This window comes from Podarcis vaucheri (genome assembly GCF_965113315.1).
Source record: "Podarcis vaucheri genome assembly, chromosome: 12".
NCBI classification, from domain to species: Eukaryota; Metazoa; Chordata; class Lepidosauria; order Squamata; family Lacertidae; genus Podarcis; species Podarcis vaucheri.
Window position 1 is genome coordinate 14,388,844 of NC_138750.1, and position 23,033 is coordinate 14,411,876.

The 23,033-nt window shown below is 43.5% G+C and overlaps 1 protein-coding gene across 6 annotated transcripts in view; it reads left to right on the top strand.

Annotated features, from left to right (window-relative positions):
- MYRIP (myosin VIIA and Rab interacting protein) overlaps positions 1 to 23,033 on the top strand; it is a 151,771-nt gene that overhangs the window by 84,490 nt on the left and 44,248 nt on the right. For all 6 annotated transcript variants that reach the window (XM_082193005.1, XM_082193000.1, XM_082193004.1 and 3 more), the window contains exons 4-6: positions 17,875 to 18,011; positions 21,815 to 21,898; positions 22,687 to 22,784. In XM_082193005.1, the coding sequence (XP_082049131.1) occupies positions 17,875 to 18,011; positions 21,815 to 21,898; positions 22,687 to 22,784 (319 nt within the window). The remainder of the gene's footprint in view (positions 1 to 17,874; positions 18,012 to 21,814; positions 21,899 to 22,686; positions 22,785 to 23,033) is intronic.

Below are 23,033 nucleotides of genomic sequence, written 5' to 3' on the forward strand. Positions count from 1 at the left end.
CAGCTCTTTATCTTTTCATAAAAGCATCAGTCATTAAAAAAAAAAATCAGCCACACTCCCAGTGTTTTGGCTAGAAGAGTCTAGCTTTTGTACAAAAGGAAAGGATTGCATGAGTTATGTACAATGTTGTGAACAGCTGGTGGTAGAGTAAGGATTTATTGTTTGCCCTACCACTGTTTCAGCTGAATTCAATTTAGCTGAATTAATCGGAATGAATACTAAGTATACTTAATGCAGATTATCACTATATTATATCAAACAGTTCAGCTCTCCTCGTATAGTCAGCTATTTAGAATGCTTGCCTTCATGGCTAACCAAAATATACAAAATCCTTGCATGCGAGTTGTTTACAAGCCCAAACAGATAACATCTCGAATAGATGTATTGCCCAGACCAAAAGGATTCCAGTGTGGTTAACAAGGAGAACCAAGAAACCTATTATTAAAGCTGTACCCCCACCCTTCCTCTTCAAGAGCTCCAATGTGAAAATGCTGATCTTCTAACATAAATGTTTGGCTCTTCTTAAGGTTAGCTTCCTTATCTGAGGCTTCAAAAGGCATTTAGACCAATTCACGATAATGCTATCAGTGGCTTCTTGCTATGATGTCTGTGTGTTACCACCAGTGTTGGGAGCAGTACGCTTCTGTATATACCAGTTGCTGGGGCAACCCAGTCAGATGAATAACAAATTGTTGTTGTTGTTGTTGTGGGGAAAGTGCTGTAGCACTCAACTCTTGCTTGCAGGCTTCCCATACGCATGCTGGTCATTGTGGATGCTAGACTAGATAGCCCTTTGGGCTGACCCAAGAGGGCTTTTCTTAAAGTTTTTTAATTTCTTACGTTAGATTTAAGTGAAGATTAAATTTTGGCATAATAATTTACTCCGCTGCTTAATGTCACAGAATTGAACATTAGGGATGTGTTTCCTGCCCCTGGTGCCACTTTGGGTCCTTTAACAACAGCATGACACACCAAAATGTAGTAGATGAGCAAGCATATAACAAAAGTATATGATACATGGGGCTGGTACCCCTGCTCGCTTTGGTCACCAACCCCCCCTACCCCCACCAACCTTGCTCAAAGCCCCCTTTCTCTTATTCTTTGCCTAAACCCCTTACTCCTCCCCAAACCTCCCCAGCTCACCTGTACTGCTGCCCCTCCCCCTCCCTTAGGTCATTCCACTGGTGCAAGCTCAGCATCCCCCCTTCGCCCCATGATCATGCTACTCTCACTCAACCTCCCCACCACCACCAGCCCAGTTTGCTTACCCAGTTCTCTTCCCAGTTGTTCACATGCTCAACAACGGTCTGAGGTTTGATCATGGCTGATCTGAAATATCTATTTTGCCCATTCTTCTACTGACCTTTCAAGGTAAAGGTCTGACCATTAGGTCCAATTGTGGACGACTCTGGGGTTGCGGCGCTCATCTCGCTTTACTGGCTGAGTAAGCCGGTGTACAGCTTCTGGGTCATGTGGCCAGCATGACTAAGCCGCTTCTGGCGAACTTGAGCAGCGCACGGAAACGCCGTTTACCTTCCCACCAGAGTGGTACCTATTTATCTACTTGCACTTTGACGTGCTTTAGAACTGCTAGGTTGGTAGGAACAGGGGCCAAGCACCGGGAGCTCACCCTGTCGCGGGGATTCAAACCACTGACCTTCTGATCGGCAAGCCCTAGGCTCTGTGGTTTAACCCACAGCGCCACCCGTGTCCTTCCTACTGACCTTTAGGATCTGCTTAATTTAGGGGAGAGTGTTCTCGACTGAGTATTTGGCCCAGTTTATACGTATGATAATTGTAAAAGCTTTGTGGTGTGAAATATCTGAAGCGGGGACTTTTTTTTTTTTTTGCAAGAATGCAGTGCCATCATTAGGCAAAGCAGCTCGTAATGTGATGAGCTTATTATGTGTGGACTATTTGTTTAAATTTCCTTGCTGATGTTTTTACTTTGCCCTTTATTGTTTTATTGATTGATGATGGGTTGATATTGTATTTTAACTTTTGGCGCTGTTCTTCAGCAGCACACCATGTACCTTAAATAAAGTCAGCACCTCTCAAAAACTGATGGCAGTAGGAAAGATTTGAGAGTCAGGAATAGTGTAAAGGGCATGACAAGATGCCACCACACTTTTTTGTAAGCCAGTTGCTTCTTCTGCATTTTGCTGTGACCGTGTGAGGTCTCAGTGGACCTCACCCATAATTAAAACATAAAGAGATTTAACAGGTTGTGCAAGGGAAATTAGTTCTCTGAGGCAAGAAAAAGGTTTCAGCCAAACAGGGCTATGGAATATTTGGTCTCATGAAGACTCGTATCAAAGTTTTTGTTGGTTTCACTTGTTGGCCAGCCTGGAAATTATGTGAAACATGCTAGATTTGACTGCCATACCTGTGCATTGAAACTGAATTATTGTCCATTTCCCATAAATGTGTGTTGAGGGACAAATTAAATTATGATCCAGGGAGGGTGCTGTCCACATTGCCCCCCTAAGTACTGCTTATCCCCTGTTGCTCTCACTATACTGATCTCTGAAAACAGCTGCTGGGAGGAACCTGGCTTGATTGGTTTGCTTGTTCTTTGGGAGAGGAGAAGTGTGGGTAGGGGAACAGTCTAGTACCCATCTCCTCCTCAGCCATGCCACACTTTAAATGCTCTCCCTTTATAGCAGTGATGGGGAACACGCCTATCACTTGATGTCACAGTCCACTCAGGCAACCTATTTTCCTTTATCTATGTGGTTTGAAATCAAACCACATAAGGAAAGACACAGGGCCTGCAATCCTTGCTTTCGGCAGGCACCTGCATCCTTACATTACATCAGGTGCAGGAAAGATGGGTGTGGCTTGGCCAAAATGGCTTCCCAGGCCCAATGCCTGCATTCTGACACATGCCGAATGTCACGTTTGCCCAAAATTTTCAAGGAAAAACAGTGTCATGGTCCGGTTTACAGGCTGTCAAAGTCCTGGCAGAGGACGTCGGGACCGGGGGCAAGACGGCGGGGTGGGAGCAGGAACGGGAGTCCAGAAGCCAAGGGTCCAAGGGTCAGAGAGCTGGGAGTCAAGAAGCCAAGGGTCCGAGGGTCAGGAAACCAGGAGTCAAGGGTCTGAGAGTTAGGAAACCAGGAGTCTAGGGTCCGAGAGTCAGGAAGCAAGTAGTCAAGAAGCCAAATGCAGCAAGGCAGGACGCGTGTTGCTGTGGCAAAGAGCCAAAGGGAAATGCTGACTTTATATCCCTTCCCGGCTCTTGCTGTGTGTTACCAATCGGCCTCACCTGTGCCTTGCCTCTTCAGAACAAACTTAGGAAAGCCCCAGTCCTGCGAAGCCCTACCGGTCACAGGGCTTGGCTCTTGCATGCACTCCTGACAAACAGACTCCAAATTAATGCTGTGCCGGGTAGCTGATAGACACTTGTTTGCTTTACAATGTGGTCAGAAGAGCCAGGGAGTAAATTGCAAGTGGCAACGGAATAGGCTTTGTTTTTCCAAATTCTCCAGTTTTTCAGATAAGTGCCTATGGGCATCCAAAACTCATTGGCATTTGTGCTCAGATTTCTAACCCCTTTTGGCTAGGTAAACTTGGATTAAAAATCTCATTTGTATAATGTGTAGATTCTGTTTTTAGAGCGGGGAGTGGTTTCTTCTAATCTCCTAAACTGGCCTCTACCTTTTGGTAGGCTGCTGGACAGCTGGCAAAATTGACATTTCTAGCATCTGGTTCCTGGCTGAACATACTGTATGAACACAGCAGCACTGCTGGAAAAAGATGTGCATTTAAATGCATCACTTTTCCAATTAGTGGCTCATAGGAGGGAAAATAAATAAAGAAGCAAAAGTAACTGTTCCCAGGTGGTTTCAAATCATATTCCGCTTGCAAAGTGCATAAAACATTGAAGGCATTACTTTGCTGTGTTTCCTGGGAGCAAAACCAGAATTACCCTGCTGCACAGAATGCTTAGATGTTTATTTGCATATAAAATGCATACCATAAAAAGTATAGCAGAATATATAGGCCACATGCAGTAGGAACTCTCCTCAGTCCATTTAAACTACCGTTAGCATTCCCTGGAGAAAGTATAAGGAAACCCATGTTGCTTCTTTAACCAGTCAAGCAAGGCTAGAAGTGGCTTCTAGTGTGTTAAGCAAGTCACATTTCTGCAGCTGTGGCCAGCTCAGATGACCCTGGATAGTAACTGAGGTTTTCTGGGCTATGATAGTATATTACCATATTATACTATGTTATAGTACATTATATAGTACATATATAGTATAATGTATACTTTCCCATATCCTGGGAATCTTGCCCCAACAAGGCACCTTAGAGGTACCCAAATTCTCTTAAGAACTGCAATGTAACTAAGGGCTGAGACTTGCATTTGTAGAGCTAGTTGTTTATCTGATACCTCCTCTGTCCACACGTATGCAGTATGCTGCCTTGAACAGTTTGCACATCTCCAAATATCCACAGCTTCTCCGAGTGGGAGGATGAAATATGACGTACATGCTTTCTATAAGAAGGCTTCACATCTCTATTTTTTGCAAAGGCTAGACTTCCAGAGTGAAGGATTAACCATTTAGAGATAAAAGTTGAATCTGAGCAGATGTAGTATAAGAAATTCAAGGGGTGGGTGGGTAATAATGTGGTTTGTTAAGAGAGCTTCAAATGAATTTCAATTGCTTTTTTTGTTAATAGCGGTGAGTGCTTTCTTCCTCTCTGTAGCTCGGATTTTCCAGCTGTTTGTTTGCAACGTGTTCTTGAAGTGAGGAGCAGATCTCGGGTCAGGTTGTTGACTTTTTGCTGTTCGTATTGTAAATAAAAAGCTGTGCACATTTTTAATAATCAGGATTACAGAATTCATTTGCATGGTTCTGTTGGTTTCTGCTCTCTTCACTGTGCAGCAAAGTGCTTGTCACAAGACAATGTTTACATTCCACAGTCAGAGTACTGTTGGGTTTTCCCACGGGAATGGGAAGCTGGATGTGACGTACACTAGTTTCCTGTTTCTCTCTGCTCTCGGTGTTCGTTATTCCGAGGAGAAGGAGAGTTGCTTCTCTGCTCCAGCAGAGGCAAGATGCATGTTTGTAATTTCTCAACAATGAACTGAAAATAAAGCAACTTTAAGCATGTGGCACGTACTGTTCATCATTCCGTTGTGCAAAGGACTCTGCAATATCAACATTTTGGTTATCGGGCCCAGAAAGACGTAAATCAAACTGAGGAATGCCGGCAGAGGAACAGAGGAACGGATCGGCGTTATCTGCTCTGCGCGTCAAGTTTGATTGATGAAGGTATGTGCTCATGCTCCCGGAGCAGCCTGCCAGCTCCTTGTTTATGCTTTATGGCTGGACTTTGAACTTTTAAAGCCGTTTTGCCGCGTAACAGGCAAAGGCTCCAAAAGGCACAAGCTCACAGGCTTGGATGGCTGGGAAAACGAAAGTACTTTTAATAGTGCTTTTGGCTAAAGCTGCAGGACTGTGACGCAGCTCGTTTTAAGCAGCAGAAAATGGCTAACGCAAAGCTGGTTGATGCATTTGGGATTCCTAAGCTCAATAAGAATAACTACACGGAGTGGGTGCTATATGCAGAGGCAGTTCTGCGGAAAGAAGGTCTGTTTAATGTTATTACAGACAACCCCCCAGCTCCAATTACAGCTGATTGGAATGCTAATGATTCCAAAGCACGGGGAACGCTTACGTTGATAGTATCCCCAGAAGAGCTCTGTCTGTTGCGTGGAAAGACCACAGCCAGAGAAATTTGGGACACTTTAAGACAGGCTCACTTGAGGACAGAAGCTGGTTCCTCAATGTACTATTATGCCAAGCTGCATGATATGGCTCTTGCTGAAGGTGGAGATGTGAGTAAACACCTGATGGAGATGCAAAATCTGAGACATGAGTTGCACCAGAGAGGACTCAACTTTCCGGAGGCTGTGTATTCCTTCATGATACTACATTCTTTGGGTCCACGTTGGGAGTCCGTTGCCACTCAGATTGCTGTTCAACCAACTGCTCAACTCACAGTAGCCTATGTTACTGCCGTGATCCAGAATGAAGCAGATCGCCGGGGTGCTAGCTGCATGGGTAAGGGGGAGTCTTCACAGATGTCATCCCAGAGTGCAGTGGAACCACCAGAGGGCGCCAAAGCTTTGAAGGCAGTGAAATGCTACTCGTGTGGGCGTCTAGGCCATATGAAGAGGGAATGCAAATATCCCAAGGCCAAGGCAGAGCAGCGCAGCGGAAGCTCATCGCGTGGAAAAGGCCAAAGCAAAGGCAAAGGTCCGGTCTCCAGGACAACGCAGCACAAGGCAATGGTCTCACGCTTCACTCCAAAGGTTGCAAAGGTCCAGAAGACGTCTAGATCTTTCTTCGTTGTTGATTCAGCAGCTACACACCACATGTGCAACGATAAGAGACTGTTCGTGTCTTTTACACCGCAGGAAGGTGCGATTCACCAGGCGGATGACCACACAATCCCCAGTCAAGGCTACGGAACTGTTGTTCTTCACAGTTTGGACTTAGAGATACATGATGTACTTTACGTTCCAGATGCCACACACAATCTTCTCAGTGTGATGCAGCTGAATGAACGGAACATTGACGTTTCCTTCAAGAACAAGAAATGCACCATCACAAAGAAAGACGATTATGTATTGCATGCTGAATGTGTTGATCGTTTGTTTGTTTTGTATTATGATGATGTTGTGCAGAATGATACTTGTTGCATTGCAGGTTCTAACAAAAGTTTGCATGCAGGATGTATTCATGATTTTCACAGGAAATTTGGTCATTTGCATTTTGAGGCAGTATCTAAAATGCCTACCTTGGTTGAAGGTATGACTATTAAACCCTGCAGGTACCACATGAAGTGCAAGGCATGCGCAGCAAACAAGGTGAAAATGGCTGCGAAAGGTAAGGTGTCTAGTAGGCAAGCTACAGAACCATACCAGGTTGTTCATGCTGATTTAGTCGGTCCACTATCGCCCTCTTTAGGTGGCAATAGGTTCTTCATGGTTCTCATTGATGCATTTTCCAGGTATATTTACGTGTACAATCTCAAGCAGAAATCAGAGGCGTTTCCAAGGTTTAAGGAATTCTGTGCTTGGTTGGAAAATGTGCATGGTAAGAAGATAAAAATTCTTTTCACAGATCGCGGGGGAGAATTCACTTCTCAGCAGTTTGAAGCTTTTCTGACTGAGAAAGGAATTCAACACGATTTGTCCAGTCCTCGCTCGCCATGGCAGAATGGACTTTGCGAAAGGGCAAATCAAACATTGCTTCAAGGGTTAAAAACCTTGCTGCATGATGCCAATCTTCCAGAGAGTTATTGGGCCGAATCTCTCTCATGTTTTGTTTACAGTTACAATCGCAGGTTATCTTCAGCGATTGGTTGTACCCCCTATGAGAAGATGTTTGGCAAGAAACCATACATCAAACACATGAGAATTTTTGGTTCTGATATGTGGATTCACTCACCACAAAGCTCCAAATTAGGCAAACGTGGATTGCATGGTATCTTTCTAGGTTATCAGAAAGGTTCTTACAGAATAATGATGACTGACTCTAAGACAATAAGGCTCACAAGGAGTGTAGAGTACAATGCCAAGTGGGGGGAGAACGTGGGAATTTTTCAATGTTATCCTGATGACAGTGATGAGACTGAGGATAAGCAACAACAACCCACACCCACTGATGAAGGTTCTGATTCTGAGTCTGAAACTGAATCAGATAAGTCAGAGGATTTCAAGAGTGCGAAAGCCTCTATGCGACCCTCTGAAAGCTCTGATCAGGAATTGGAGGAACCATTGTTCACAATAGGTCAATTTTCTCCTAAGAAGGAAGAGGAAAGTGTTGAAGACCAAAGGCTGATTCGTAGGTCACAAAGAGCCACAAAAGGCAGACCTCCAAAGAGATTTGCTGATGAATTTGCTAAGACAGCAGTAGCAGCTGTTAAAAGCTCCAAGAAGGTATTTGAACCTTCAAGTTTCCAAGAAATCCAGGATTTGGATTCTAAGGAAGCTGAGCCTTGGTTAAATGCTATGAAGGCTGAGCTTGATTCCTTAGAAAGGAACAAAACTTGGGAGCTAGTTCCAGTAGTTCCAGGAATGAAACTGCTTGGAAGCAAATGGGTCTTCAAAGCGAAGACAGATAAAAATGGCAAGATAGTCAGACACAAAGCCAGATTGGTAGCCAGAGGTTTTGCACAGGTACCAGGTGAAGACTATCACGAGACCTACTCACCCACGGTGAGATATGAGAGCATTAGGCTTATGCTCAAGCTAGCTGCAGAGGAGAATCTACACATTAGTCACCACGATGTGAATACAGCGTTTTTGTACGGATCTCTAGGTGAATCACTTTATATGCTTCCACCTGATGGCGTACAGGTAAAACAGGGATTTGTTTGTGCTCTGAAGAAGTCCCTTTATGGTCTCAAACAAAGTGCACGGTGTTGGCACACAAAACTCACTGAAGCATTGTTTTCTCTAGGTTTTCAGCAAGGGAAAGCTGATCCATGTGTGTTTGTCAAAGAGGAGGGGCAAAAGAAACTGTACTGTTTGTTTTATGTTGATGATATTTTATTCTTTTGGAAAGATGTCACAATGTACAATAATGCCCTAGCTCAACTGAAAGAGCATTTTGACATGAAAGATCTTGGTGAGGTAAACAACTACCTATCTCTGGAAATAGAGAAAGATCAAAGTGGTAACATTCTAGTACACCAGTCAAGGAAAATTGCTGATGTGTTAAGCAAACTAAACCTGATGGATGCTAACCCTGTAGACACACCGATGACAACAGGTTATCAGGTAGAAGACACTGAAGAAGCATTTTCAGACACTACACTGTACAGAAGTGTGCTAGGCAAGCTAAACTTCATTGCCAGATGTTCAAGACCTGACATTGCTGTTAGCTGTAATTTGCTAAGCAGACAAGTTAACAATCCTACTGTTAAGGATTGGAAAGCTCTGAAACGCATAGCACGCTATTTGAAAGGCACTATGCATTACAGACTGAGATTTAACAATCAGAAGTATGGTGGTCTTGAGATTTTTGCAGATGCAAGTTTTGGAAGTGACACTACAGACAGGAAAAGTACGTCTGGAGTTTGCTACATGTACAATCAGGGTCTATTTGATTGGTCATGCAAGAAGCAAACAACAATTAGCTTAAGTACTTGTGAAGCTGAACTGAATGCACTGTCTTATTCACTTAAGGATTGTGAATGGTTGTTACAATTGTGCAAAGACATGAAAATTCCTGTCAAATGTCCAATCCAGGTTTACCAGGACAACAAAGCATGTTTGGCTTTGCTGAATTCGGAAGGTTGTAAGCAAAGCACGAAGCACTTGCAATTGAAGGTGCAACATGCTAGGGAACATATTCAGAAAGGACTCGTAAAGGTGTCCTATATGCCAGGTAATGAAATTCCTGCTGATGTATTGTCCAAGATTGTATCAAGGGATCAACACTGTACCTATGTACAGAAGTTGGGTTTGTACTGATATTGTACGAACACGCTGCCCAGTGATGTTCACGGAAAGGGGGAGGATGTTGGTTTCTGCTCTCTTCACTGTGCAGCAAAGTGCTTGTCACAAGACAATGTTTACATTCCACAGTCAGAGTACTGTTGGGTTTTCCCACGGGAATGGGAAGCTGGATGTGACGTACACTAGTTTCCTGTTTCTCTCTGCTCTCGGTGTTCGTTATTCCGAGGAGAAGGAGAGTTGCTTCTCTGCTCCAGCAGAGGCAAGATGCATGTTTGTAATTTCTCAACAATGAACTGAAAATAAAGCAACTTTAAGCATGTGGCACGTACTGTTCATCATTCCGTTGTGCAAAGGACTCTGCAATATCAACAGGTTCATCCTGTGCTATTTATTTTTTCAAATAGAGATGACCTTGTATCTCTTTTGCGAATATTTTTTATGCTTCAGCAACTGCAGATTTTTGTTCTGCTATTTTTCGAGAATCCTTGGACAGATGTGAAGCTTGCAGAAACAGAAACCTCCTCTTAGGTAATTTTAAATAACTAATTTATGATTTATACATTGCTTTGTTTGATATCTGCTAGGTATCATAGAATGTTAGGTTTCTCTTTTAAACTGGAATCTTCTGAATGGCATGCAAGTCATTCCAGTTTGACAAAGCAGGATAGAAACACACAGTAACCACATTTCATAACCTTATGTTAGGTTTTGTGTACAGGTTATATTAGGACAAGTGGTATTTATCAATAATCTGCTTTGAAATGCAGCACTGCATGCCATTATTTAATGAAATATTTAATACTGCACAACACAATTCATGTGCTTTTGTACTTCTGTCATTTTTAACAGAAAATTGTTGTCATTTAAAATGTCTCCTGAAACAGATCAATTCAAAAGTTATTATACAGAAAGTCTGTTGTGTTTCAGCTGCAGATTTCATATGCTGATACACTCATCAAAGGAACAGCTGCAGAAGTTTTACATTATCTTGCTATTATGATTACAATATTTTTATTTGGAATGTAAATGAACAGAAATGGCCAGAAATGCACTGTTTTGATACTTTAACTGTCTATAACTGGTTCCGAGATTGCTATGAGAACATGCTGCATTACTCACATATCAAGAACCATTAAATGTGTCCCCAAGGTCTCATACAGAGCCACTGACTCTTCGAACATAACACATGTCCTGCCTACCTGTTGAGTACCTAGCTAACTGTAAAATTTCCCGACTCTGATAGAGATTCCTTTCCTGCCTCATTTGCAATTTAGTAATTAACAGAACACCTACAAGGGCCATGAACAAAACTAGCTTCCTGCTTGGCTGGCCCCAAACTTGCAAATCACAATTCTCGTTCCTGGTTGGCCAACAGTTGCAAAGCAAAAGTCTGTTTCCAAAAGTTTCCCTTTAAAAAAAGAGAGAGAGAGAGAGAGAATGTCAGTGTCATAAATCACCCATTCTAGGGAAACACCATGGTTTATGACAACATAAGAGTATGCTAAATCTTAGATAGTTGCTAAGCTACGTTTTATAGCTAGTGAGTTATCAAACTTCCAAATAATGCATAGAATATGCATGAATAGATGTGAGAACATTTATCTTTCGGTTTCTTTTCTAAATAATAATAATAATGTCTTGCAAACAGGAATATATTAAGTAGATCCTTAGACACTAGGGTTTGCCTGGGGTAAGCCTTCTGGGAGCTACCACTGAAAAAGTTCACATCTGCCAGAGGAGACACACCGAGAAGAACCTCTGATAACAAACTCAGGCCCAGGCTGGAGAGGCGCTGGGTTCCTGAGCTGCTGGGTTCCTGAGCTGCATAAGGCTTTATAGATCCAAACCAGCAATGTGAGTTGAGCCTGGAAACCCATCAGTAGTCAGTGGAGCCAGGCCAGAACTGGTGTGACACGGTCAGGCCTTTCCCAAAGAGTGGTGGTGGCGGCCGCCTGACGCAGTGCCTCCCTTGGCCCGCCCCACTGCGCCACGCCATGTTTTGACAGTGCCAGTACCCCCCTTGGCCACCGCAGAGGCTCACAGGTTCCTGCCAAACCGGGCAATTCAAATGCAGCAGCCTGGAGCTGTGGCTTGGGGAATGGACCCAAAGGAAGCAGGCTTCACTCAGGTCCACCCACCTGGCACTGCTGAGTGTCACCTACCCTGCCCCCTCCCTTCATTAATAGTTGCTTATTGCTTTCACTGTTTCCTTTTCAGCCAGGAGGGCTTTGCTGTGGTCATTGGACGGTTGTCATATTCAGGGCCGGGAAGGAATTTTCCTTGCGTTGCAGGTTTCGCCTTCCCCATAGTCATAACTTTGGCTGTTTAGGCCTTGGGCAGAATCCTGTATTCTTTCATCCATTCGAGTGGGGGGGTTGAAGTGGAGACTTATTTCCCCCTTTTTTCCTGCGGTGGCAATAACAGGGCCTCCGTTAGAGGGATCTGGAGGGAAGTCTCTGTCCAAAGAGCCAGCTGCTTAGGGCTAGTGGGCCATAGAGCTTCCCTCAGCTTTGGGGGGGGGGGGCATCTGCGTAAACCTGTGTTTTGCGATGGACCCACCTCCCAAATAGACCCTGTCATACCTCAGACCCCCAGGAGGGGGCTGAGAGGGATACATGCCCAATGCCTTTGGCTTCCTACATCTGAAATCAACACAAGTCGTGGTCAGTTTAAATCCCAGACAATTGTCGTGTCCATTTGTTTTACCCCTTCCAGATCAGGCGCAGGGGTTCTGCGGTTGGGCATGCAACTGGCATTACACGGTCAGACCTTCTGGTCCCAGTCAGCAGCCTGGCCACTGAATTCTGCACTGGCTACAATTTCTGAACCATCTTCAAAGGCAGCCCCACATACCATGCATTGCAGTCATCTGACTTAGAGGCTACCATAGGATAGACAACAGAAGCTGGATTATCCCTGCCTGCATAGTGTCACTGCTGGGCCAGCACTCTGCCTTATATCTCCAGTGAGAGCAGTGGAGCCAGATGTGTATCTGCTCCTTTAGGGTATGTGCAATCCCATCCAGACAGGTTGAACCCCACTTATCCAGTCTAGGGAACTACCCACTAATAGTGCCTCAATCTTATTTGTGTTGAGCTGGACTGTATTTGTTTATCCTTTTACTACTGTATGTTTACCAACAAATACGCCCTTGGGTTTAATTGCTCTAAATGAGTGTTATTGAGCAAGATCAGAAATAATTCCATGTGCCTAGAACTCAAGTGCTAGCCAGTAGAAGGACAGGCCCTAGGTGAGATTCAAAAGACAGTTCATAAAAAGGTGTGTGTGTGTGTGTGTGTGTGTGTGTGTCATAGACCTGTTCCTAGGTTTTTACTCTTCTGTGTAATCCCTGTTTTGGAAGTGGAATAGCCATAGATGTCTAGTGGTAGCAAACTCAGGGCTTAGCCACAACTTACCTTTTGCCCCACTCTTTCCAGGCACAGGTCCGCACTTTAAAACTCTGTGTCCAAAGACCTCCCCCCACCATCCTTTTTGCTCCAGAGCTTTCCCTGCAGAAACCCGCTCTCTAAAGTTGAATTGGAGCAAACTGCTATCTGGGTTTTCTGTGGACTGCCATTTGCTCCAATTCAGCATTTTAGAGTGGGGGAGGGGTTTGGGGGGGGGAGCTCTGCAGCAAAAACAAAAGGGGGCACTCAGACACAGAGCTTTAAAAAGCTGGCCATGCCTGGAAAGTGTGGAGGAAAGGTAAGTGTGGCCAAGCCCTCACTGCAATAAATCCCAGAGCTGTTTTAGTTACAGTTCGCAACACTGTGTAAAAGTCAGTAGTCAAAATTCTTCAGGTGAGTTGGTTTTAAGTCATACATATAATTGTAGCAATTGGAGGAGCTGCATATTTTTAGTTTAAAGTGTTTGTGCTAACTAACTAAACAAATATGTGGAAACATAGATCTGCTAATATTTAATAGTTATTGTGGACAGGTAACCCGAAAGCAATGTTCTCCTTTATTTATTCATGTCTAGTTCATTCTGGGGCGGGCAGGGGCAGGTCAGGCATGCAGAACATATGCCAGCTTTATGTTCCAAATAATGTGTCAGCTTCCAGATTTTAAATATAGCTGTTTTTTCTGGTGTATACTTGCTACAAACATGTGCTACAAAGGTCCCTTAATCAACTGCCCGGCGCAGCAAAACAGAACATATGAGATAGGGCCAGTATATATTGTCTGCTCACTAAAGCACCATGATGGAGGGGTGTCTCGTTTGTGTGGGGGGGGGCATGTCTCCTGACCGTGTGACATCAAGCATTGAAATAGGAATGGAAGAAAAGTCCTTGGGGTATACCCCAAGAACATTGGGGACCATGGATTAAGTCAAGACGGCATGATATGAATGATTGTTGAGGAGCATTCTGAAAGAGTAGCTGGCAACATCAGTGAAGAGTGGTTTTCACAGGGTTTTATAAGCAAAACGAGGAAAAACTGAATTTGGGAGACTGAAAACCATATATATTTAATTTTCCATTTGAAACCCATTTACTCATTTTGTCTAGAAAGCTGTTCCTTCACAGGTGAGAAAACCATAATGGGCAGATGTGTCTGTTTTATGAAACTAATGAAACTGAGGTCTTTTAGCCCCTGGGACAAGACATCTTCCTTCCATCTGGTATCAGCATTAGTTCAGCATCTAGCACTGCACCAGCCAGAGTGGAAAGACTGCAGCTACAATACTGGTTTTCTGGCTTGCTCTTGACAGGTTTTTGCAGTGTTTCCAAAATCAGATGAATTATTGGATCACGGCTAGTGAAATGAATAGGGCTGTATGTTTGTCCTAGAACCTGAATATTCTCAGAATAATAAACTGGTCTTTAAAATGATGAGCTGGGGGAATTAAACTTGTTTTATATTTTGCTATATTTACAAATAAGCTTCTGATATAGGAGCATTTAAGGTTGATTCCACTCACTGCTGTTCTCCAGGTTTCCTCTGCAGGCTTGAGAGCTTAAAGGTTTTAAAAAAGAAACCTGGAATTTTTCAGAGTTTCTAAAGGGTTAGCCCTTGAGTGCTTGCTGCATGCATTCCAAGTGTTTAGCTAGCTTACCTGGTCCAGTCCTTGTTTTCACTTCTGTGATAAATCACTGCCCTCATTTTCTCCCCTGTTTTTGCTTTCTGAGGATGCTTCATTAAAATAGTGTTAGTAAGCCATTTCCCGTTCCCAGAGAGATGACGTTGCGGGCTGGGAGCAAGCCCTCCTCACGTGCGCAGGGTGGGATCGCCCCTGCAAACATTGGATGGTCCTTGGCCACGTCATCCTTAGACCGTCCAATTCGGATGGTCTGGCGGTGTGGCACGGGCTATTTAAACTGCCCAGGGCCGAGGACTCGCCCCAGTTTTTCTCCCTACTCGGCTAGTTCTTCTGCCCTCCCTCCCTTAGGTTAGGCTCTTTTATTTCTTGACCTTGCTATGAACCTCGGTTGGTTGCCTTGGTTGTCCAAGGGGCCTGGTAGGAATTTTTCCACTTGGCAAATTGGCACCGGCCATTTGGTTTTTTCTCCTACCTCATAGCAAATCATCAAACTTTGTAAGACTAGGCAGTTAGGCATTGGAGTATTAGGTTGAAGGGGAGGGGAGGTAGTGACCATCACGTACCCTTCCTAATTCAAGGGTAGTCCGTTAAAGGAATCTGGGGGCATGGTCTCCGTCCGAAGCCCCAGACAGGGGGGCTAGAGCCATGGCACCACCCCTAGTGGTGACCCTGGGGGAGTCCCTAGTTGATGTGCATCGGCAGGGCTCCCCCTACTGGTGGTTAACCCTTCCAAGACTTCCTGCAGACAGGTAGGAGTCAGATATAGTCGTGTGGTTTCCAATGCCTAAGCCAATACCACTCACATTCTGTAACCAATAAAGTTGTGGCCTTTTTCGCCCACTAACCTAAAATACTATTTCGTGTGTCTTTATTCCACTTCCTGGGAGGGTTTGGGACCTTGCCACGCAATGAGCTGCTAGCATTGTCAGTCTTCAGAGTTCCACTCCTTTCTCAGAATCTCTAGATATTACATTATTGATTGGGTGGGTGGGTGGGTGGGTGGATGGATGCATTAAACCTCTAACACACATGCATACGTATTTGTACACTGAGGAATCACACGCTGGAGATGCTGAGATCTGTTTTCGACTGCTGATATAGCCTGGTGTAGGACAAGTATGTGATGGTAGATTTATTTTTTAAAAAAATGCACTACTGTGTTGGGATTTTTCAGTGAGTGGAAAATAGTGGAAGATATCAAAGGGCAAATGAATATAGCAGATGGAACAGAGCACTGAGCAATGTCTGATGCAGAGGGATGGTGCCTGAGCAGTGGTTTTTGAGGGGTGGGAAAGGTGCTATAAGCATATCATCTATTTTAATCTGTGAAATGTTAGAAGCTTGCAAGGAATGTTGCCAGTATCTTCAGATTCTCATGAATATCTTTCTCTGTGAAGGCTGGTCCACTGGGGCAGTTGGGGCACAGCGCTTCCAAGGAGAATGTCAAGCAACTATCACACACAAACAAACACACACCACAAATCTCAAAGACACACATTCTTTCCTGTCCCGCACACATATTTTACACTTCTTGCCTGGAATTGCCATCACTCACTTTTTAAGGAGAATCCAGACAATGTTCTTGCCAACACATGTTGCACTCCAGTCTGCCTGTGCCACCCTATGGTCTTTTCCGGAGAAGATTTGGGGCCATTATTAAAATGCAACTGTGGCATCCATTGTGGTGCTGGCAAAGCGCTAAGAAGTCTTTTCAAGGTTTTCATACCTTAAATTAGTTGTTTCTTCATTGCAGCTTCTGCCTCTTTTACTGCTCAGTTTCAAGTGCATGGCTGATGAGTAGCTTCATCAGCCTCTAGGGACCCAGCCTCATATAACCAGCGTGCATGAGTCTAATTCAAGCATGAAGGGGTTAATGCCATAAAGTAAGCTGTCTTGCCAGGCTTAGCCTATGTCACTTCCTCTCACCTTGGAGGGAAATGGGCACCAGGTTCGACATCACTTCAATTTTGCACCAGGTCATGGGCACCACTCAAGATTTAAGGCCAGGCTTGCTACCTACTGTTCTCATTTCAGAATGAAGAGCTTCTGTGGAAGCAACTTTCTTTCTTTCTTTCTTTCTTTCTTTCTTTCTTTCTTCCCTTACTTTTCTTGCCTCTACACTCTACTTTTGTGTGATCTCATCAGTTCATGGTTTGTAGTAACACTTTTACATTGGGTTCGTTCATTGAACCAGTCAGTTTTTCAGTACTTGAATATGGACTGAATCATCACATGACACATAATCCTGATACTCAGTCACAATATTGCTTCTGTGGATTTTTTTTTAAACCACCTGTTAATAGGATTTGACTTTACATAACACAATCTATGGCCTTGGGGTTTCAGGCTGCGAACAATTAATATGGCTGTCCTTGTAGCACGGAAACTAGAAGAAAATAGCTATAGCCATTTTCCCCTTTAAAATGAGAATGACAGTGTTCTTTAAATGAGCATTTGTATTTCATGGAGAGAATCGGCATATACTGCAATATAGGTAAGTGAAAGAAAATGATTCTATATATAGATCTTGAGGTAGAGTTTATTCAGTTTTCTACATACATTGAAAGGCTGCATTTGCAGAACATGGTTACTTGTGGTTTCCAAAATGCAGGTCAACATTAAAGGATTCTGAAACAAGCAGACTGTGTCCTTATTTATCTTTTGAATGGGCCCTTTATTGTAATACCTTCTAACAGGGATCGCTCCTTCCCCTCCAGATTCTTTCTATACAGTAGGAATCAGGAGGGACATTTGTGACTTAACATAACGCTAAGAGGCTGAAAAGCTTTAGAAGATTCATCACAATCTGTTAGGGAATTCATGCAGAAAAGATACACAGATTTAGACTTCATGGTAGAAATTAATATATCGGACAAATGTCAGATTAAAAACTCGCCAGAAGCATAGCAAAGTGAATTTCAAAATTGTTTCTGATCACCAGAGGAAGGGAGGAGGGGCAGGGGAAGATGTGACCAACATACCATGAATCCAATTGTTTGGTGGGTTCCATTGTTATGAAAATAATGTTTTCTCAAAACCTCTGCGAAACAGAGAAAAGAAGAATTCAAAGCACCTGAACAATGACTATAATTATTTGCTTGTGCAAACCTAAAACCATAATGTTATCTGTTGTAAGAGCATCAAAATGTGTTCAGTTTGCAGATTAGACAAATTACAACAAATACCATGATAGAGAGCTGGGCTAAAACCAGGGGTGGTGATTAGAGTTTATATATTTTCCTTATTTTTACCCCAGCCCAGCCTTCCTAAAACTACTGAGAAATTGTTTTAAAAGAAACCCCAGCTTGGTTCTAAATTTTCTGAAATCTGTCTTTCTTCCTTTCTTCCAGACTTTTACGAGCTCAGTCGCTGGAATGGTACTACAATAATGTGAAAAGCCGCTTCAAGCGTTTTGGAAGTGCTAAAGTCCTGAAGAATTTATACAGAAAACATCGGCTGGAGACCGGAGCTTGTTCTGATATACTAGGTATAGAGGCAATGTCTTGTGGCACCTTAAAGGCTAACAGATTTATTGTAGCATAAATGTCCATGGGCACAAGTCCACTTTATCACATCTGTGCATACATGGGTATGGAGGGCAGGAATGCAAAGCATAAATCTGTGAGAATTCTGTGTAAAGCTTATGAATATTTATTTTGCTTTTCTTAACAGCAGTAACTGGTGGCATTATCCTCATTTTCTTATGCTAGTTGCTACCTGTAGTGGGATTGTAAACTATTGTCTGCATTCAAGATTAAAGCAAACAGAATAAAAGTTATTGATTAGGTCTGATTTATAAATTTCAAACTGGTGTTTCCATTTGAAATTCCTCTGCTGGAGAATGATAACTTTCAGGTCAGCAATAGGGGTATGCCGGGAGACTGAAATGTTCTTCCACTGCTGCAGTTTCTGATGTCAGATTTGTGTCCATTTACAGGCAATTCTTAATTTGCGCTTGTTCGATGCATGCAGAACTGTGCGTGCCGTGTTTGACACCGGAAGAGGGTGGGACGAGGCAGGGTGGGACGAGGCGTATGCCCACGATCACCCAGAACATAAATTGGGTGTGGGTGTGTTGCCTGTACTCACATGTGTAGAGACCAGCCTGCTCAGTCTATGCAGAAGAGCTTTGCTTGCAGATGAGAGCATGTATCACATTGGAAGATGGGTGGAAACCTGGTATTGTAGCTGACTTTAGAACCTGTAATAGTGTTGCCTGAGTGTATACAGGGACAGAAAGATGCATCTAGGCTTGTTGCAGGATCTAGCCCAGGGGTTGGCAACATTTTTTGAGGCTGGGCCGGTCCACTCCCTGGCAGACCTCTCAGTGGGCTGGAGCATGCGCACCTGGGCATGTGCTGAAGCTATTTCCGGCGCTTTTCTGGGTCGGAAGAGCACCAGAAAAAGCGTGTGTGCTGGAAATAGCATATACGGCGGAAGTTGGTCCCCGCGGTGAGAGAAAAAATGGCGCTGCGGGAAGAAAGAAGCACCGAATCCCCACACCGATTCACGGATTCAGGAAGTCATGGGCTGGAACCGGCCCATGGGCCTTAGGTTGCCGGCCTCTGATCTAGCCTCTGTGTTTATCTCTCTGTTATGTGTCCTGTTGCTGGTCACCAGCTGTTTTAAATTAGTGGGCTATCTCTAGGTTTGCTATCCAAGGCCTGTGGGAGAAAAGTGTTATTATCCAGGAAAATTGAAAATGCATTGGAGTGATTTTAGCTGTGAGCAGTATGGGACATGATATAGTATCCTGTCACCTTTTCTTCTGGATCTGTCTTGTAGTAAGTTATTACTGGCTCTTGATCTGTAATGTCTCATGTATATCAAGGCATGAATCTGTGTCCTAACAAAGCTGGGAGAAATGCAGTTGTATCATGAGACTTGGCAATAAACAATGGGCTTTGTGGTGTGTTCTGGGTGGAAGCTAGAATTGTGCAAATATGTGTCAGTGGTTTCTGGTCTAAGCAATGCTTATATATGTCCATTGTGTAGCTGCACAGTAGTGTCCAGAATATGAATGTGCAGAATGAACTAGTTGGGGTGGAAACTTATAGAAGCCTCCTTGCAATTCCTCAAGGATTTACTGCCCATGGGTGCTGATGATGAAGATGTCATCAGTGTGTTTCAGGAAGGGGAGAAGCATTTGACAGCAGAGTTAAGGAAGAAGTGTGCATAATGTGAAGCCATGCAGGTGGTACCCATGGCTGTGCCATTGCCCATAATTAGCACATATAGAAAAATTGCTATCAATTCTTAAGGGTGCCTCTGTTTTAGCTTTGTTCTAATCCAATTAAAATCCTTACATCTAATTTTTAACCGACAATTATTATTATTTTTTGCTTTTTGCAAGTACCATTCTTTATATGTTAGGTCATCTTAGCAAACTTCTGCTGGAACATTTTCCTTCTTTTGTATTAATTCCCATCAGGGAATGTCTTTACGGAGATGGAAAACATTATGCTGGTTAAAAAAAACAAAAAAGCATGGAAAGATCTCTGAGCCGAAGGTGGCAGAAACCTTGCAGTAAGAGGCTACTCATCATCTGTGCTTTCATACTATAGACAGCCAACATAATGCAGCCCAGAGGTACCCTTGCTTCCAAGCAACTCCAAGCAGCAGAGAACAGATAGAAATCAGTCTTCTATCCATCATATTTATTAGTACAATTACAACAAAAACAAGGACTTCAGTCTATTGTTTGTCTTTATATGAGCTTCCTCTGTAACCCAGGGGAAACCAATGGGGAGCCCTACAGAGGTACAACTCCCATGATCCTTGATGGTCTGATCCCTGATCCAAAACATATAGAGGGGTACCATGTTGGCTACCCCTGATGTAACCCAATTGGCTGCAGGGGAATCTTACAGGGTCCCAGAGTTTATAATCGCCAACATTCATGCCTGAAGCCTGGGCTGTTGGCAAGGAGAACACTAGCATGTCCAGAACCCCCTTTTGCTGTTTCCAAAGCACATTCCAGAATAAGCCTGAGCTGTCATTGCTGAGGAGGTTCTGGCCTCTGACCACACTGAAGTGCCAAGTATCCTTTGTGTCTGGATAGAGCCCCTTCCAGGAAAGTGATGAACAGAAAAGGGGGACTCAAAGAGAAATAAAACATGAAAGTTTGAAATGATTTGGGGTGGTGGATGAGTATTCCTCTTTGGTCAGAGTAATTCAGGAACATCTAAATTGTACCAGCCTTCCTGTGTCATGCCCAGTCTCCCCCTACCACCACCCCATCACCTCCCCGAAACTTCCTTTCAGTATCCTGCTCACAAATCACTCTGAAAAATCCATGTGGATTTCAATCTCTGTGCCACAGTACCTGCGCTGTATTCCTCCATGGAACTTGTATATTAATAAACTACGGTTATTTCTCTCTCTTGAGTCTGCTGGCTGCCTAACCACTCCTGACTCAAGCCACTGCCTGCAACAGCAGTTTAGGTAGGGAGCTGCAGTTTGGGAAGAAGGGCTTGCAGGGGAAGAGCTACCTTCTCGTCCCAGGAACCAAGCCAATGCTGAGAGAGAAGGAGGAAGGAAATGACAAATGAGCCAAGAGCTGAGCAAGGCTGCCTCTTAGCTGCTTAGCATACTCTCCTCTTCTCCCATCAGGCATGATGGAAACGTTGCTACTAATTCTATTATAATGTCCGTGGCAGAAAACTGGCTTATTAACCATACTGATAAAACATCACTTTACCCCTCAGGGTTTGTGAGAGCTTATATCGGCTTCAGAGAAACAAGTCCTCTCTTTTTCCATCACTGGCAACTGATGTTTGTCTCTTTCCACTGTGACTGTGAGATAGTCCTCTTGTTCCATTTGATACAGAAGCAGGATTAATTTTCCTTTTCTTATACGAAATGATGCCCTTTGGAATCCGTGATCTATTTCAAGCCCAAAATGTCACATTCAAAGCAAGTCCTCTGCACTGGCATTCTGCTTGCAATCTCTGCTTATTGTTAACTTCATAGTTCTCTCTCTTACTCCAGCAGCCATTGTCTGAATCCAGGGATTAGCCAGGTGTGATAAATTTTTCTCCTCTGGAAAGAAATATTTTTGAAAAACGAAGCACAATAACTTCTTTTTAAAAAGGATTTATTTTTCAGCTGCATGTCTTTTGTGTTAAGGATATTTCACTCCCCCCCCCCCCCGTTTGCTTGCTTTTCTAATGGTGGTGCATTTAGAAATAACGGCCACATTCTAGAGGGAACCCTTTTCTTCTGAAGTTATATATGGCATTAGTGAATGGCAGTGACAGTGACGATGACAATGATGTTCTTTTTGAGTAGAAGCAGGAAGCTTCTGTGAGGGAACGATAGAAAATGAAGGAAGCATTTGTGGCAGTGACTCTACTTTCTACAGACAGACAGAAGGTAATTACGTTCAAAAGTGCATGTGTTTTACTATAACTAAATTGTTGCAAATTGAGTTACTGGATGAAATGACCTGGACCATAGATGGATCTCCTCCATATGATAATAGTGCTGAAAGATGAAAAAACTCCACACATCCTGTCTATTTTGCATTCATTCTGATATGCTTTCAGAGTATTTATACATCTTCACACCAATCATTTGTTCATCCCCCACTTTTCACCCCACACCTTTTCCCGTCACTTTCCTAACTTTGTGTATCTTTAAGTATACTTGTTGCTCTAGGGCAGGTGTGGGGAACCTCTGGCCCTCCAGCTGTTGCTGATCTGCAGCTCGCATCAGTCCCAGAAAACATGACCAATGGCCAGGGATGATGGGAGTTATAGCTCAACCACAGTGTCCTCCTGGCATATTTGTGGTATTCTATCCTCATATCTGACTATCATGGCTGTAACAGGGGTTTTCCATATCCGATAACCCTGCAGCTGGAGTAGCTCAGATGTGGGATTGCTCTTGTTATATATCATATGTAAAGTATTTATTTGCCTTCCTTTGTAGTCAATTGGAGTTATTTGCCCGCAAGCAAATTCTGCTTCCTACCTGAAACACAGTGCAGTCTTATCTGCACAGACTGATAATTTTTGGAAGGGAAATGGTGAATGGATGCATTTTTCCTAGAAAGAGAGGGGTTCTGGAAAACAGGCATTTCTCGCTGCCGCCCTGCTCCACTTCACTGCTCTCCTCCGTTCCATAAATGCTAAACATGCTTTAATGCATTCTTTGCTTAGGACACAGCATGATGGACACCCTTGCTGTGGCCTTGCGTGTTGCAGAAGAAGCAATAGAAGAAGCTATTTCTAAGGCAGAGATGTACGGAGACAGCTTGGTAAGAATATTGTAATTACATTCATTATTTTGATAATGATATTTCCACCCTCTTCCCCCCCCAAAAAAAAAAGATAGCTCCTGCTTAATTAGCAGGAGCGGTGTAGTCAGAGAAGACTCTGATCTTCACCATCATAGGATATTTTATTGCATTATTCAAAAGCTCTGCAGTGTAGTTATATCCTCATTATCGCACCAAGAAGGGGACACAAGTAGCATTGTGGTCTAAACCACTGAGCCTCTGGGACTT